General features: G+C 35.8%; 1 protein-coding gene across 11 annotated transcripts in view; it reads right to left on the bottom strand.

Moving 5' to 3' along the window:
- The window catches only part of AKAP9 (A-kinase anchoring protein 9), a 159818-nt gene that overhangs the window by 92243 nt on the left and 51431 nt on the right, over positions 1-16144 (bottom strand). For all 11 annotated transcript variants that reach the window (XM_046669146.1, XM_046669137.1, XM_046669139.1 and 8 more), the window contains 5 exons: positions 14347-14426; positions 11958-12096; positions 11138-11223; positions 4203-4317; positions 3544-3742 (listed from right to left, as the gene is read on the bottom strand). In XM_046669146.1, the coding sequence (XP_046525102.1) occupies positions 3544-3742; positions 4203-4317; positions 11138-11223; positions 11958-12096; positions 14347-14426 (619 nt within the window). The remainder of the gene's footprint in view (positions 1-3543; positions 3743-4202; positions 4318-11137; positions 11224-11957; positions 12097-14346; positions 14427-16144) is intronic.

Here is a 16144-nt window from a genome sequence, read left to right as displayed (position 1 = left end):
GGGGTCATCTTTGATTTTCCCCTCTGCTTTGCTCCCAACATTCCTTCCATCTCAATATCTCATATTTATTCCTTCATTTCCATTTCCCCTGGAGCCACTCCAAAAGGCACTATTACAGAAATGTGCAGCAATGGGCAGTGAAAAATGCCACACAAACATGGGTTTAAATTCCAGCATTTTGACTGTACCACCATGTTGTATTTCCCAACCACTGGTTTTTAAAAGTTATTATTTTGTGAATAAGTATTATTTCAGTGATTACACTGAAGTTGCTTGAAGGAAAGGGCCACTTTATATATAGTCATGCAGCTCATAACGACGTTTCAGTCAAGGATGGACCATATATAAGAGAGTGGACCCATAAGATTAATACCATATAGATTAGGTGTGTAGTAGGATATATCATCTAGGTTTATGCAAGTAAACTCTCTAATGTGAGCACAATGACGAAATCACCTAACAACGAATTTCTCAGAACGTATCCCTGTCGTTAAGTGACACGTGACTGTGTATCTAAAGCTTCCTCCATGGCATCTAGCCAAGGCTCTTCCCAGTCACTATTTCATTTAATCCTCACGGTCTTAAGGGTAGTTTTTATTGCCCCTAATGTGACTTAGACATGTTTAAATAATCTGCTCAAGATCATAAAACATGTAAAAGGTTAAATCAGGAGTCAAATGCAGGTCTGTCTGACTCTAAAATCTGTGGTTGTTCTAATGCCATACTATATCCCTAAGAGGCTTCTAGTATGACATCAGCAAATATTTGTTAAATGAATGACTCTATTATTTTTCTTAAACTAGTTCATGTCTATTTAGGAGAACAGTATACTATTTATCTGAAAATGTTACAGTTGTGTCCAAATATGTGATGACGTTTATAAGAAGTAACTGACGAATTACTGTTAGTAAGAGTGAACGTGGCAGCCAGTAAACCTCTTTTTTGGGGGGGGGGGGGGGGGTGGCAAGAAAACTAATGGTTTTCATTGAGGTATTACCAACACATTTCCATTTAGTATTACAGAACTCTGAGAAAGGGTGCTAAGTTGGCAAAAATACAAATGCAGTAACAGTAAAGTAAGTCTACACTTCCAGAAAACTCCCTTTTCTTCATGCTTTGGAGAGAAAGCATCATTAATTAAAGGAATGCTACTTGAAATACTATAGCTGGTTATAAGAGAGTTTTGCTATCTACCTATTTTCTTTTATATCAGAAAACCTAGAGTAGTGGTTTCCAAATGTCAATCTATGGACTGTCTGCATCAAAATTATCTTTTACAAATACAAATGTCCAGGGTCCAACTCAAAGCTATTGAGTCTGATTCTCCAAACGTATAATCTAGTAATCTGTAATTTTAAGTATTCAAAAAATAATATTAAATTTCAAAAACCTCCAGTGTTTCTGACGCATGGTCAAGTTTGGGAACCAGTGATCTCAAATAAAATGGAAGACTTATAAGGTTGTGCCAATGCTGGGTGAACAATTCTAAAGCCTTCACACAGATCTTGAATAAAACAAAGAGAAAGAGACCACTTCCAAAGAAGTGTGGACATTCAGTATTCTGTCTCCAAAAATAAAAACTGTCTTGAGGTTCCATTAAAAAGTGCCTATGGAGACATCAATCCTAGAATAGCAGAGCCAGCCAAAATTAGATTAAATCTCTGAGGGTTTTATAGAGCTAAATACTATACACACTTCCCAACTACATTAGAAACTGTTCATTCATTTAACAAATATTTATTGAACAACTACTATGCATAGGGAATTATTACAGGGTTTGGAAGACATCAGTGACTTAAACAGACAAAAATCTCTACTCTTACAAAGCTTGAAGTCCACAGGAGACAGACAATAAACAAAACAAACAAAAATAAACTCCCTTCTAAATATACAGACTTGTTTTTTATTTTATATATATGTTTATATATATATATATAAAACAGATAACAGCAAGTAAAATAGAAAAAATGAAGCAGGAAATTAGTACACAGAGTTCTCACCCATGATTTTAATTTAAATAGGATGATCAGGATAAGTCTCATGAGAACATGACATTTAAGTAAAGATCCAAAGGAGATGAGTGTGTCAGGCATACAAACATCTGGAGAAAGATCATTCTAAGAAGAAATGGCAGTGAGAAGTCTCTAAGGAAGCAGCATGCTGACAGTGTGAGGATCTCAAGGAGGTCACGTGGCTTGAGAATAGTTAGTGACAGGCAAGTTAGCAGGAGATAAAGTCAGAGAAGTAACAGGGACCCATCATGGTGGACCTAGTAAGGCACTGTAAGGACAGAAGAGCACTGGCATAACACGATCTGTCTTGAATTTTAAAAGCAAAGCTGGAACTGTGTTGAGAACAGACTTTAGGAAAGAGTTAGGGTGGAAGCAGGGAAATCAGGTGTTGCAGTAACCCAGGTGAGATATGATGATGGCAGGGAACAGGGGGCTGGTGAGAAGTGGGCCAGTTTGGATGTATTTTCGAGGTGGAGATAACAGGATTTCTTGATAGAGTGGAAGTGAGATATGAGAGAAAGAGGAGCCACCACAGATACAGATGGCTGCAGAAGGAGCCAATTTTGAGGGGAAGATTCAGAGCTCTATTTTGGACATGGTGAATCTAAGAATTAGACAACCAACTGGAGGAAGTCTAGCCATAACTGGAATGAATATATCTTACATTCCTGTGTATTCCCCACATCACAGTAGCAAAGACTAGGCATACAATAAACAACAAACACATGCACATTGCCTGATTTGATCCAGCAGCTTAATAATAACCAGTATCTTTATAAAATAAGGGTGTACGTAAAATTCCTATAATAAAATGTCTTTGGTTTACACCAACTTTTATTTCACACATTTCAAAGACAAAGAATTATCTCTCGCTCTTATTTCTTTATAATGCTACATCCCATCTATTTCAAGCAACTCTGCCTTAGTTACACTTGTTTCTTAAAACAACCATACTATGATTGTTACTAAGCTACAAATACAGTAGTCTCCTCTTATCTGCAGTTTCAGCTTCTGTGGTTTCAGTTACCCAGTGTCAATCATGATCTAAAAATATTAAATGGAAAATTCCAGAAAGAAATAATCCATAAGTTTTAAACTGTGCACCACTCTGAATAGCATGATGAAATCTGGTGCTGTCTCACTCCCTCCGGCCCGGGACACCACCTCACAACGCCTATGTCATTCACTTCACTTCATCTCATCATGCAGGCATTGTATCACCTCACATCATCACAAGAAGGGTGAGCACACTAAAATAAGATATTTCTACAGAGACCACATTCACAGAACTTTTACTATAGTATATTGTTATAAGTGTTCTATTTTATTATTGTTGTTGTTAATCTCTTACTGTGCCTAATTTATAAATTAAACTTAATCATAGGTATGTATCTATAGGAAAAAATATAGTATATATATGTGGTCTGGTACTATCCACAGTTTCAGGAATCCACTGGGGGTCTTGGAATGCATCCCCCATGGATAAGGGGGACTACCGTACTACTGAATGAAATTATACGTAGGTAGATACCTTGGCTGAATTGTGGACTCACTCATAGCTTGAAGCCTTTCCTGCAAACCATGGATCTCTGCCTCATAGTTTTCCTCAGTCTCTTTCAATTTCTGCTGCAAAGAGGATATGAGGTTTTCTAATTCTTGAACTTGTCCTTCAAGTTGTTTAATTTTTTCCATATCTTGCAGAGTAGATAACTTGCTTTTATGACTGACATCTAAGTTATACGAATAGAGAAAAACATATATTTCAATACAAGTTTCTTAGTGAAATAACACAATCATTTTTTTGTGTGTGCAGAGAATATTCATTCTTCTTTGAAACAACGTTTTTTAGTACTAATAACCCAGGTTTCAATTTAAACTCATTTGACTGATGAAAACATGATTACAGGAATTCAAGATCCTTTCTTCTATCTTCATGGCTGTAGTACCCCTAAATTTACCCATTTTGTGTTTTTAAATTGAAAACAATTTAGAATCATAGAATGTAAGAAGTGGGAAAGGATCAAAGAGATAAGTGGTCCAAACGTTTCATTTTAAGGATGAGAAAACTGAGACCAGAGAGGTTATAGTGAAATGCCCTAAGTGACCAGGTTGTCCCAAATTTTAAAGGAAAAGATCAAATTACTGAATATTTGGTATAGAAACACATTACAGTATATAATCAAAATTTACCAATGTCTTGCAAATTGGTCATCTGAGAGTGGGTTGATAAAAACTCTGTTTCCTCATTTGGTAGGTTTTCTTCTGCAAATTCAAGTTTCACATCATCTGTCTGCTGTCCCTGAAGCTATTGAAAATAACAGAAGAAAAGCAGTGACGTAGATACATGACCTCAAATTTTTAAAACTAGCAACTTTACATTTAAAATGTTTTTTTCAAAATCACCTAAAATTGTGACACTCTGATACAAATATTTTCCCTTCCAAGTTACTCCAGGCTTTGACATAGTAATTCACATCCCATTCCTTTTAAACAACTGAAATCATATTAGAAAGTATAATGTTCTTTCATATCCACAAGAAAGTTCATTGTACTACAAAAACAGAAGCTGCACAGAATTTTGGTACAAAGCTCACAACATTTATAATATTACTTGGTCTTTGAAATTTCAACTCATACATAGTAAATTTTATATTATCAACCTTTGATAACATAACTGTTATTAATCTCTGGATATAAATTATGTACAACCAAGTAACTGACATATGGTATGCTGCTCTTCATACAAAAAGAAAGAAAATAACAAAAACAGATAAATTTCATCTTATTTCCTTAACTATTAAAACTAGGCAGCAATACATCAGATCCATATGTGTTTTAATTTAGTCATTCGTCAAATATTCAGTCATCATCTACTATGTGGTCAGCATTGTGACAAGGGAGTAAGAATATAAAAATCAGTAAAAATATGGTATATCTGTCCTCATAGAATTTATCAACTAGTTGAGGGAATAAAATTAAACAATTAGAGAAGGGCTAACCTATAAAGTTTGACCATAAGGGCAATAACAGAACACTGATGTGGGTCTGAGTAATTACGGAGGAAGTCAAATTTGACTTGGGCCTCAAACATTTTGGGCAATGATGAGGAAAGGCTATAAGAAGAAACAGTAAGAGCATTTGTGAAAAAATGACCAATGCTAGGATTAGTGAAGACAATGGTCTTGTTGAGAGGGGTTTAATTTGGATAAGGATGGGGGAAATAATGCTAGATAAATAAGACAAATGTAGATTACACAGCAACTTAAAAGCAAGAGGAAAGAGTTTGGACTTGCTAGACTAGATGAACAAAGGGTCCTGCAGAAGCAGGCAAGCGACAGGATAAAAGCTATTTCCCGTGAAAGCCATTTCACTTGGTTACTCCTCTTATCAAGTCCTCTACATCACTCCTATCCCCTGAGCACACTTCAACAGAGGACCTTGCCTCCCACTTCCTAAAGAAAATAAAGCTCATCAGGTAAACTCTGCAGTTGCCAGCTCAACCTTTCTATATCTTCACTTCATTCATTCAGCAAACATTTGTTAAGCCTTTACTATGTGCTAAACAAAACACTGTGCTAAGAAGAGGAAACAAAAATAAAGACTGATTCTGAAGGGTTTGGAATCTAGTGGAAAAGGCAGAAGGGTAGACAAATAATTATAACAGCATGAAAAATAATGCGATACAAACGCAAGTTTGTACAAGGAGCTATGGGAACAGAAAGAGAAACAGGAGGGTAATCAAATATCAAAAATAACAGAATAAGATAAATGCAATAAGCAAAGGCTTGTACAGATGCTAAGAGCATAGAGGAAGAAATGTTCAAGTCTTCCTTAGAAAGACAGGTAAAGATGACACAAAAGTAGTAACATTTGAACCAACTGAAAGAACAAGTAGGAACACATCGGGCAGACTGAAGGGGGATGGGCAGTGTTAGACAGACAGAACAGCAAGCAAAAAGACCCAGGGGTGTGAAAGATCAGGGTGTATTTGGGAAACAAAATATTTTAGTACGGCTAAAAGGAAGAGGATTCGAAGATGAGGCTAACAGGTTAGGCAGTGATGCACTGTAGTGCTGACTCTGACCCCAACCAACGTTTGGGATGCCACTGTAGTTGTAGCTAACTTACCAGATTAAAACGTGAAATTCACTTTTTTACACATTGTGCAGAGAAGAGTTAGAGCAGTTGTGCGACTGCCTATCTCTTTAGAAAGGCCGACTTCGAAGTTTGGCCCTTGGCCAGCATCTGGGAATTTACCTGGTAAACAGTTCCCGACACTAATACAAAACTTCCCCTAAATGGTAAGAGTGTCTCATGTCTAGACTATGCAAACGATATGGTTAATACTGAACATATGCTTTCCTTCTGGAAGTCTGGATTTTGGTATGTTCTAGGCAGAGGATGCCTATGTGACTAATACCTGATTAAAAAAAAAACGAATTCCTGGGCTTGGGTGAGCTTCCTTGTAGACAATACTTAGCACATACTGTTAGAACTTACTGCTATAGGAAATGAGTGAGTCCTATGACTCCATTAGGAGAGGATTTTAGAAGTTTGTGCCTCCTTTCCTCCAGACTTCATCCCATGCATCTTTTCAAACCTTTTCAAGGCTGATTTTGCTTTGTATCCTTTTGTTGTTATAAGTCCTAGCCTTGAGTACAACTATATGTTGAATCCTATGAGTCCTTCTAGGTAATCACCAAACCTTGGGGTGGTCTTGAGGACTCTCAACATGCCTATACTCTGTGTCCAATTATATAGACATCTAAGGTACAAGTTTCACTGATACAGGGAATGAAAAAAATAAGTTATCTTGGCCTTGTTTCTCTCCTTTTTCATCCACATCAACTGACTAACAAATTCTTTAGATTCTTCCTTAAAATATCTTACAAATTGTCCCTTCTTCTTTCCTGTCTCCCTTTGCCACCTCCCTAATCAATCTTCCTAAAAGTTCAACTTTACGATATCTAGCCGATGATGACAAATTTCCAACAGCTTTTTAAAGTCTACAAGAGTCTAGCCTACCATTCAAAGTGTGAAACAGTCTATCCTTTGTAATCTGAGAGTCCATTATTCTCTCAGTAATATTTCCCAAATATATCACACTCACACCTCCAAGACTTTGACCACATCACCTCTCCCATCTGGAATGCTATTCTCCCTTCTCTTCCTTATCTAAACTTATACATCTTTCATGGTCCAATTCGAGCCCCAGTTCTTCCAGGAAATCTTAATTATTTGCACCTACACTTATCTACCTGTTTGCTTAATTCCAAAAGTACTTCTCTTTTAAACACGTAATAAAATGTTGCCTTGGAGACTTATTTTATATATGTAGATCATACTCCCTGAATTAGTTTATTAAGTTAATTGATTTATAAATTCCTTCAGTCTAGTGACTTTATCTTGTATACTGCTTTATTATCAGTACATAGAACAACCTAGTATATAATTAGCAAATAAAAAATACTGGCTGGATAACTGAATGAAAACAAGGGGTGTGTGTGTGTGTGGGTGTGTATCTTACATTTCTTTTGTACTCCCTTCAGAGTATATTGCAGTATGATGGAAGATCAAGAGTTAGGGGAGAGAATTGTCTAGGATGATCCCCAAGTTACTGGTTGAATGTCATTCTTCAAAACTGAGAAGAGAGGAGAAGCTGGTTTAAGGGGAAAAAATTAATAAATGCAAATTTCATTATGATTGAGACATACGTAAAGGATATTTGAGTCCAGAGATCCAATTAGATATATCAGTGCAGCTCAGGAGTAAGAACTGACCTAGACAAGGAGCTCTGGAAGCCATGAAAGTACATGTGAGCAGCATACAGCATAAGAAAAGGATCAAGTACAGATCCTTGGTGACTATAAACAGATTGGGCAAAGCCCAAAATGAAGGCTTAAAAAGCCAAAGAATTGAAATCACAGAAGCTAAAAGATGGAAATATTCTAAGAACGCAGCAAATACTACAATGTCAAAAAATAATAGAATTAAAAAGCAAACTAGCTCGAGATACACTGAGCAGGCTATACCTAAGGTTGCAAAGTAGAGGCTTGACTTTATAATTCAGGCTACAGAAGTGCTCTTTTGGGGACCAGTTTTCCTTGTTTGTTTCTTTCTAATTGTTTCCCAATTAAAAAGAATCTTTTTATTTTTAACACTTCTCAACATTTTTAAAAGCAAAAGACTTGACATAAAATTGATAAAGTGAAAGAATGAGTAACACTGAGTTCCCATTCCTACAGGTGGCAACAACAGGGTGAAGCTGAGCAGATTCTGCCCTCCTTTAGATAAGGTATGCTTTCTCCAGGTTTCATTTTTCCAGCTTTCACTTGGCCGTCTTCATTTATTTTATGAGCTAAGCTCATGTAGGCATTACATTGAGATCTCTGACACACACCTCTTCCTTCCCCATGACTCAATTAAGATGATAGTGAAGAATCTCTAAAAGGTTTTAATCCATAATAAACAAGAAAACAAGAGCCCAAGAGAGATTTCATGCAATTGCTGGAAAACAGAAAGGCATGGAGTAGTAGTGATGTCTCAAGGTGAATAAAGCAGCAGCCTAAAGCATACATGAAGGGCGCCGCAGTTACAGGACACAGTTTACTTGCCTAGCAGAGCCTTAGAAAGGCCCCAGAATCAGAGAGAGATTCACGACAGGCAGGAAGCAGATCAGAAAACAAATATATTGACCTTTAATTAATCACAGTACAGACCTTCATCCAGACTCAGCCAGCTAAAAGTCCGGTGGCAGGCAAAAGTTCTTCTCAAAACAAACAGAGAAAAGTGTGTGGGGGAGAACTAAAGAGGCTAGTGTGGGTGTCTGTGTTCCATTAAAAACTCTCCCACATTCTGGTATTGGGGAAGGGAGGTGTGTCTCTCATCAAAGCAAACTGTTCCTGCCTCACTGTGCTCAAAGGAAACAGGCAAAATGACAAACATCACTGTGGATTACTTCTACACTAGGTAAGCCCTCCTACACTATGCAATAGTTTCAATTATGTATTGTCATATGGAAAAGTAACATTTTTAAAAGAAAGAAAATGAAGAAGGAAGGTAAGAAAGCAGAAAGTAAATATGATAATTAAGAATTCACTGGTGACCTCTGCCAAAGAAAGTTCAATGAAGTGTATGCTGGGAGCTTGTTTACAGTGGGTAAAAGAGGGAGGGGGAGAGGAGATGGGAAATTCTGGCTATAGTCTATTCTTACTTTCAAAGAATGTGACAGCGAAGAAAAAAGAGAAACAGAGACAAAGATGTTGGATTGAGGGAGGATTGGTTATATTCTAAATAGGAGATTTGTAAGGGAAGTACAAGGGGAAGGAAGGACATAAATAGAGAAGAATAAAGGCAAAGAAGCTGAAAACACAAAAGGGAGGGAAGTAACAGGTTTTCAATCCTAGAGAAGGTATAAGGGGATATTAACAAAAGCACAGGAAATAAAATAACCTTGGTTATGAAAAGTGATAACTTCTAGGACAGAAGGAAAATAAATTAGGGCTTTTGCAGATTTAAAGAAATACAAATGGTCTAGAGATAGCAAATAAACAATTTATAATTGATAGCTCTGATACTTGCAAAGAAATAGGAGATAAGACCAACTGCAAAGAAAAAAGGGGAGGAAAAGTAGACTACGTGACTCAAGGAAAGTTGTAAAATTGAGGACTATCTACTGAGGGAACTGTGAGAGGAGGAGTGACCACATCAAAGAACTGCCAAGTGGAGCTGGCCCTGGGCTACGTCGTTAAGTTTGCATGCCCTGCTTCAGCGGCCCAGGGTTTCGTCTCAGATCCTGGGCACGGACACCACACTGCCCGTCAAGCCATGCTGAGGTGATGTCCCACATAGCACAACCAGAAGGACCTACAACTAGAATACACAACTATGTACTGAGGGGTTTTGGGGAGGAGAAGAAGAAGAAGAACAAGAAAAAAAAAAGATGTTAGCTCAGGTGCCAATGTTTAAAAAAAAAAGAAAGAAAGAAATGTCAAGTGATCTTGAGGGTCCAGCTGAGGCCAGAGACCATAATGTGTAGTGTCACCAAACCACATTGCCATCTGATTTTCTTAGCAGCCCTCAGAAACACCAGTATGAGTAGAGAAGAAGGGTTCTTGGAGGCAAGATGAAGGCAGCAGAAAAACAAGAAATCTAGGCTGCTAAGGGTATTGGTAAGAAAATGGTACAATGATTCTGAATATGGTTCAACATTATGGCTATGAAGGGAAGTAGAAAGAAAAGTAATAATTGCAGGAAAATGTAGAATTAAAGGAGGGTTTTTATCTATCCACCTGCCCTATTACAGAGGTACCTATAAGATACTGGGGTAGGTTTACAGGTTTTAGGAAAGGCTGGATAAAGCTGTGCTACACTACACAGAAAGTGAAAGAGAAAGCTAGAGAGGGAGAGGGGAAAGCAGAAAGGGGGAAAATGAAGAGCAGAAAGGAGGAGGAGAAGAGAAACAGGAAGAACGAGAATTTCAGCCAAAGCATCCATGCCTCATACTCCATATAACTTTCACTGCCTGTCAATTAAATCTTTCACATCTGTCCAAGCATTTTTATAACATCCAAAAAAGAGACATAGAACTCTTGTTGGATTTTTTTCCTAAAACATGAAGATTACAACACTTATCTTTGCAAATATATACTGTTTGTTATCTTTCTGATATAGTGAATAAACTATACTATGCCATCTACACTCTTACCCAGTTTTCTATGCACACATTTCTAAAACAACTGCTTTAAAGGAATCTGACATATATAACACTGTGTGAAACTAATCAGCTATGTTCTAAACAACTAATTACTGTTTTTCTCTAAAACAGACCCATTGCTTTAAAAACTGTTGCACGTAAAATTCAATGTAACTGTTTCACAAAGTTTACAATTTGACATTTTATATATATCTTTTACTTTACCATGACTTCAAAAACTCTCTAAAGGGGTAAATAGTATTCAACTTGCAAAGATTCCTTCAGCTCACTATACTATAAATATACGTCACTTTTCCTTAATCTCGTTTTTCATGTCCACTTATTTTAGAAATTCTTGATCAAGCAGCTTACAAAACAACAGGTAATACAATAAATGCAAACATTATAATACATTTTCCATTTCACACACCTTACTTAATTGTGTCTGAAGTACCAAGAGTTTGTTGTATTCCTCTGTTACTTTGTTGAGAAGAGTTTGCATATTTTCTTGAAAGTCTAGATGATAAACAAACAATTATAATAATTTCACGCCACAGCAAAAGTCTGCTTCTTTCAATAAGCATTACTCATCTACTCATCACTTCAGAAAATTGCCTGCTAGAAGTAAACTTCACACACTTAGTAACCAAAAATTTAAATCTCATTAATGTGAAATATCTGCTACAAAGATAGACAATTTCATGTTAAAATGTTAATTTCTTTTAGAATTCATTAATTTGCACACATTTTGTTCATTATTCATACAAGTGGACAGGGGTAGGAAACACTTTATCTGTGAAGGAACACAGAAAAATTAATTGAGGTTGCAATTTAGAAAAATAAACTAATATGGGAATCCTATTAAGAAAGATAATTGTACGTCTTCTTATTCTTTTTTAAAAAATAAACCACTGATATAAACTTATTCAACAAATACAATAACCTTTAAAGGTTTGTATCTATGGTATGAAATTAAGGAAAGAGTTATGAGGAAAAAGATGAGAGTATAGGGATAAAGAGGGTAAAGAGACAAAGACACTTGTTGATGGCTTTGGTTCTCTTTACATCACAATTATTGCATTATAAAAATAAAAATGTATATTAAATATAAGATTTCATGAATCTGAAACAAAGACAAGATAGTAAGATGATAAACTCAAACTGGCTGAGTGATTAAATCATGAATAAATGTAAAAGTTTATCATCAATTAAGAAAATCACTGTTCAATAACGTGGTAAGCTTTTATTACCTTGAACTTCATATCTATAATCTTGCAATTCTAGTTCTTGATTTTCAGAAGTGTGAACATCACAATTCTCTCTCTCTTCTCCATCTACCTCACATTTTAAAACAGGAGTATAACGTTCACCAAGTACGTTGCAAAAAGTCTGTTAACAACAAAATTAGGTATTTTATAGAACCAAAATTTTGATTTCTCCCTCTACAGATCATTAAACATTATTTTCCTATATGCAAAAGCCAGTCAAAATGGCACAGAAAAATCAATAAGAAAACACTCTTCCATACACCAAATCAATCTGCAAAATGAATAATCAAGTCTAAATCTTTTTTTCTATATATAGGACATGAAATTCTTCTTATATCAGGAAAATATTAGTCATCTTCATTGCACAAAACTATAATTTTTTCTGCTTTCTAATAATGAAAAGTAGAATATCTTGTACTTTAATCTACCATTTTCTAGCTTGGATCCTATTCTAATGTAATCTCTGTAATGTCAACTACCCTTGAAAAAATACCAGAAGACAAGGACAGAAGTCCAAAAACGATGACTAGAAAGCAGTCTATAAAGTTCTAGAGAAATTATAATATATGAAATAGGAGATCACACTCATCTACTTTTCTATAACATATGAGAGTAGTATTCTGTGGTTTATATACACAAGAAGTTAAAAATATTTGACACATTATTCTGGTTTTTCTCCTGAGAAAAAGACAATTCTGTCATCATTTAAAAACAATATGTCTCCTAACTGTTTGATAAGCCCTCTAAATTAGTTTCACCTTTGCCCCTCACACTTAAAACTTAAAAACTAAATAGTTTATTGCTGCTGTTTCTTAAGATATGCTTAAAAGTTAACTATACTGTCAATTAACAGTTGAGTAACTAAATTTTCAGCACTGTCCCTAAGACAGAATTTTAACATAGAGTTGGTAGAAACCTGAAGGATCACCCAATCTACAGATGAAGAAACAGACTCAGAACGATGAAGTAACCAGTCCTAGGCAACATCAATGATTAACGACAAAACCAGGTTTCATAATGAATTCCAAAGGACCCCTCCATTACAACAAGTTGCTTCATATTTCAACTTGAGATTAGGGCTCAAGTAAAAACAATAGTGGAAGAAAAGAAAGTATAAAGTCAGCTTACAAATGAACTTTTGTGACTTGGGCCCTCTTTCCGTATTTACTGTCAACAATGGATATGAAAGGACAATGCCTGAACCCTTCAGCAGAAGTAGAGGCTGACGAATGCCAAATGAATAAAGGCCTTCAATGTGGTTATTTCTGACTTTTCTTGGATTTTTTTGCAATATGTTTTTGAACCATTTTATCGGTAATCAGAATTGGTAAAGCAGCTTTATCTGTACCAACTAATACCACCCTCCTCCTCCTTCAATTTATAAATACACAGACTGTGATGGAGATCAGGGACAAGCCTAGGCATATATTTTATTGTGAACTATTTCAAATATGCAGAATAAATAGTTTATTACCTAGCTTTAACAAATACTAATATTTTGTCAAATTCTCTATATTTTTTAAAAAATTAAACATTACATATAGATTAGAAACTGTCTGTATTAAGTACTGCTTACCCATTTCATTCGCCTCTCTCTCTACCCAGGTGACTACTCTAGCATGCATGTTTTTATACTTTTTTCTTTTGAGATTTACTGGTATTAGTACAGATATCAACACTGCTATAGGGTGTTCCATTGTATGGATATACCACAATTTGTTTATTCATTTGCCTGCAGATGGAAATCTGAGTTGTTTCCAATTTTTAACTTAATATAGACACTCTTGCAATGAACATATCTGGTTGTACACATATGTAAGCCTCTCTAGAAGTAAATGCATGGGCTGTGAGACGTACATATCTTCAACAATATACCTTGCCAATCTGCTTCTCAAGGTAGTGCTGTCCCGCCAGCAGTGTATAAGAGCTATTTCATTCCATTTTCACAAATACAATTATATTTGGTATAATTACAGTTTTTAGTTTTTGGCAATCTTCAGTCTGAAATCACATCTCAGCAGTCTTGTGCAAGCTCCCCACATAAGTCATCAGATTCACTCAACCACCAAAGTGGGCAGGGGCAGGAAACAGACCTGCTTGAGGCTCTATTGGTCCGTTGTTTTTTAATTAGGTATAACTTTTGTCTGTTCTACTGCTGAGACAATTTACCTGACTTTTTTTTTGTTTCAAACTGATTATCAGGAAAAATTTAAATGCTCATTTTAGACTTAAAAACTCAGAAATATTTTCTGATGTAGCTTTGAAGTAAGATAGTAGGAAAAACCAAGTTGGATGATTCTGCTTATCAAATTAGCAGTAACTTAAAATTTAGCATTTCTTGTCTAAAAGTACTTTTTAACTAATATCTTACCTGTGTAAAATAAGAACATTCTTCAGACACTGCCTTGCGAAGTTTCCCAACAAGCACTTGCAAAGACTTCACTTCATCACCTAATAGAACAGATACTGCTTTAAAACATTCAATTTACATACTGAAGTACTATATCATATTAAACCTACGTCAACTGGAAGCTTCCCTGCAATAAGATGAGTCTTAAATTCTTTCTTTCTTCCAAAGTTATTTTCCACTGCTCAATATAACTGTCTCAGATAATTTGTAGGATTTTCTATTTATATCCTATGGAATGGTATAAAGCAGTAACTTACAAATTTTTTAATTACAACCCAAAACAAGAAATACATCACAAATCATAACCTATTATATACATCCATGTAAAACTGAAACAAAAATTTCACAAATCAGTATTTATTCACGCTATGCACTGCAAGGTTTTCTGTTCTATTCTTTTATTTATTAAAAAAAAAAGTGCTGGGCATTACTCACCAAACTGATCATCACCCATTAGCGGACCCATTAATTTATTTGTAGTTTGAAAAACACTGGACAGATTCTATCTGAGGAGGATAGCCATAAAAACACTTCATACTTAAAACCTTATTATATTCCAAAAACAGAACTCCTGAAGTGAAAAAGTATGGTATTCTTATTCAAGCTACTCTTTAAATTCTACTCTGTTCAACAGAGCAATTCCATGGGACAAACTTATGAACCACCTCATTCCCAAAGGCAGATGTGTCATGAGTGGAGGCCTGGAGATGTCTTAAACAGAAGTTGTCTAGTTAATCAAGTGGTTAAATAATTATTAAAGATAAAAGTTAACTGCAACGAGTCTTCCCTTTATGATTCCTTACACGCTGTCGCTCCCTATAAGTGCCATGTTAGTCTTGTGGCTCACTCTACAGTCTCCCAAGACATCTCATTCTTGTTCTTGGCCTCAAATGATCTTTTTATTTCCAAATCTTTATCTCGAGCCTGAATTTCCCTCTTGCCTTTCAGACTTCTACTTTCAACTGCCTATTAGACACCTCTTTTCCAAAGTCAACAGGTATTTTTAAATCAATATGTTCCAAACTGAATTAATTATTTTCCTCACAAATCTGCTCCTCATCCTCTTCATGACTGGAGTCACCCTCAATGCAGTGTACCCAAGCTAGAAACTTAAGGCTCATTCTCAGTTCCTCTCCCTTTTACTGCTAATGTTAACTGAAGACTACAGCCTACCTCTTTAACTCTTAAACTTTTCTTTCCTTTCCACCCTCAGTGACATTTTAGTTCAACATCTTATTGTTAACAGAACTCCTGTCAAAGTTGTTTAATCGGTCATCCTATCACTAATCACCTCCCCCAACTTGCCCCAATGGTGTCATCTTAAAATAAAAATCTTACTGTTACTCCCACTATTTAAAATCCTGCAGAAGGTCTTATCACCAACACCATAAAACTTAAACAGGTTTCAGTCAAGATATATAAGCTTTTTCTGATCAAGCTCGTTCCAATCTTTCAAGCTTTATCCTCCACTACTTTTTCACATACCTTGAACTCTCAATTCTCCAAAATGGATGCAGTCTTTCATACCTCTGTGTTTAAGACTCAAGAGACTTCCCTAAAAATTCCAACCTCCCTACGCCTGCCTGCAGTCTTACTCTCCTCATCCTCTATGAAGTATGAGTACCTTCCTCCTCTCTCTGTCCATTCTTTCTATTCATTCTTTCATTATAGAAATTGACCTATTGTTTTCTAAGAGTTTATTTTATATTGCTTTCCCACCAGATTGTCACTTCCTGGGTGAAAATGATTCAGTGATTTT

The sequence above is a fragment of the Equus quagga genome, chromosome 8 (assembly GCF_021613505.1).
Source record: "Equus quagga isolate Etosha38 chromosome 8, UCLA_HA_Equagga_1.0, whole genome shotgun sequence".
In the NCBI taxonomy this organism is placed as follows: domain Eukaryota; kingdom Metazoa; phylum Chordata; class Mammalia; order Perissodactyla; family Equidae; genus Equus; species Equus quagga.
Note: the sequence above shows the minus strand (reverse complement) of the source record. Positions and strands in the feature narration are given on the sequence as shown.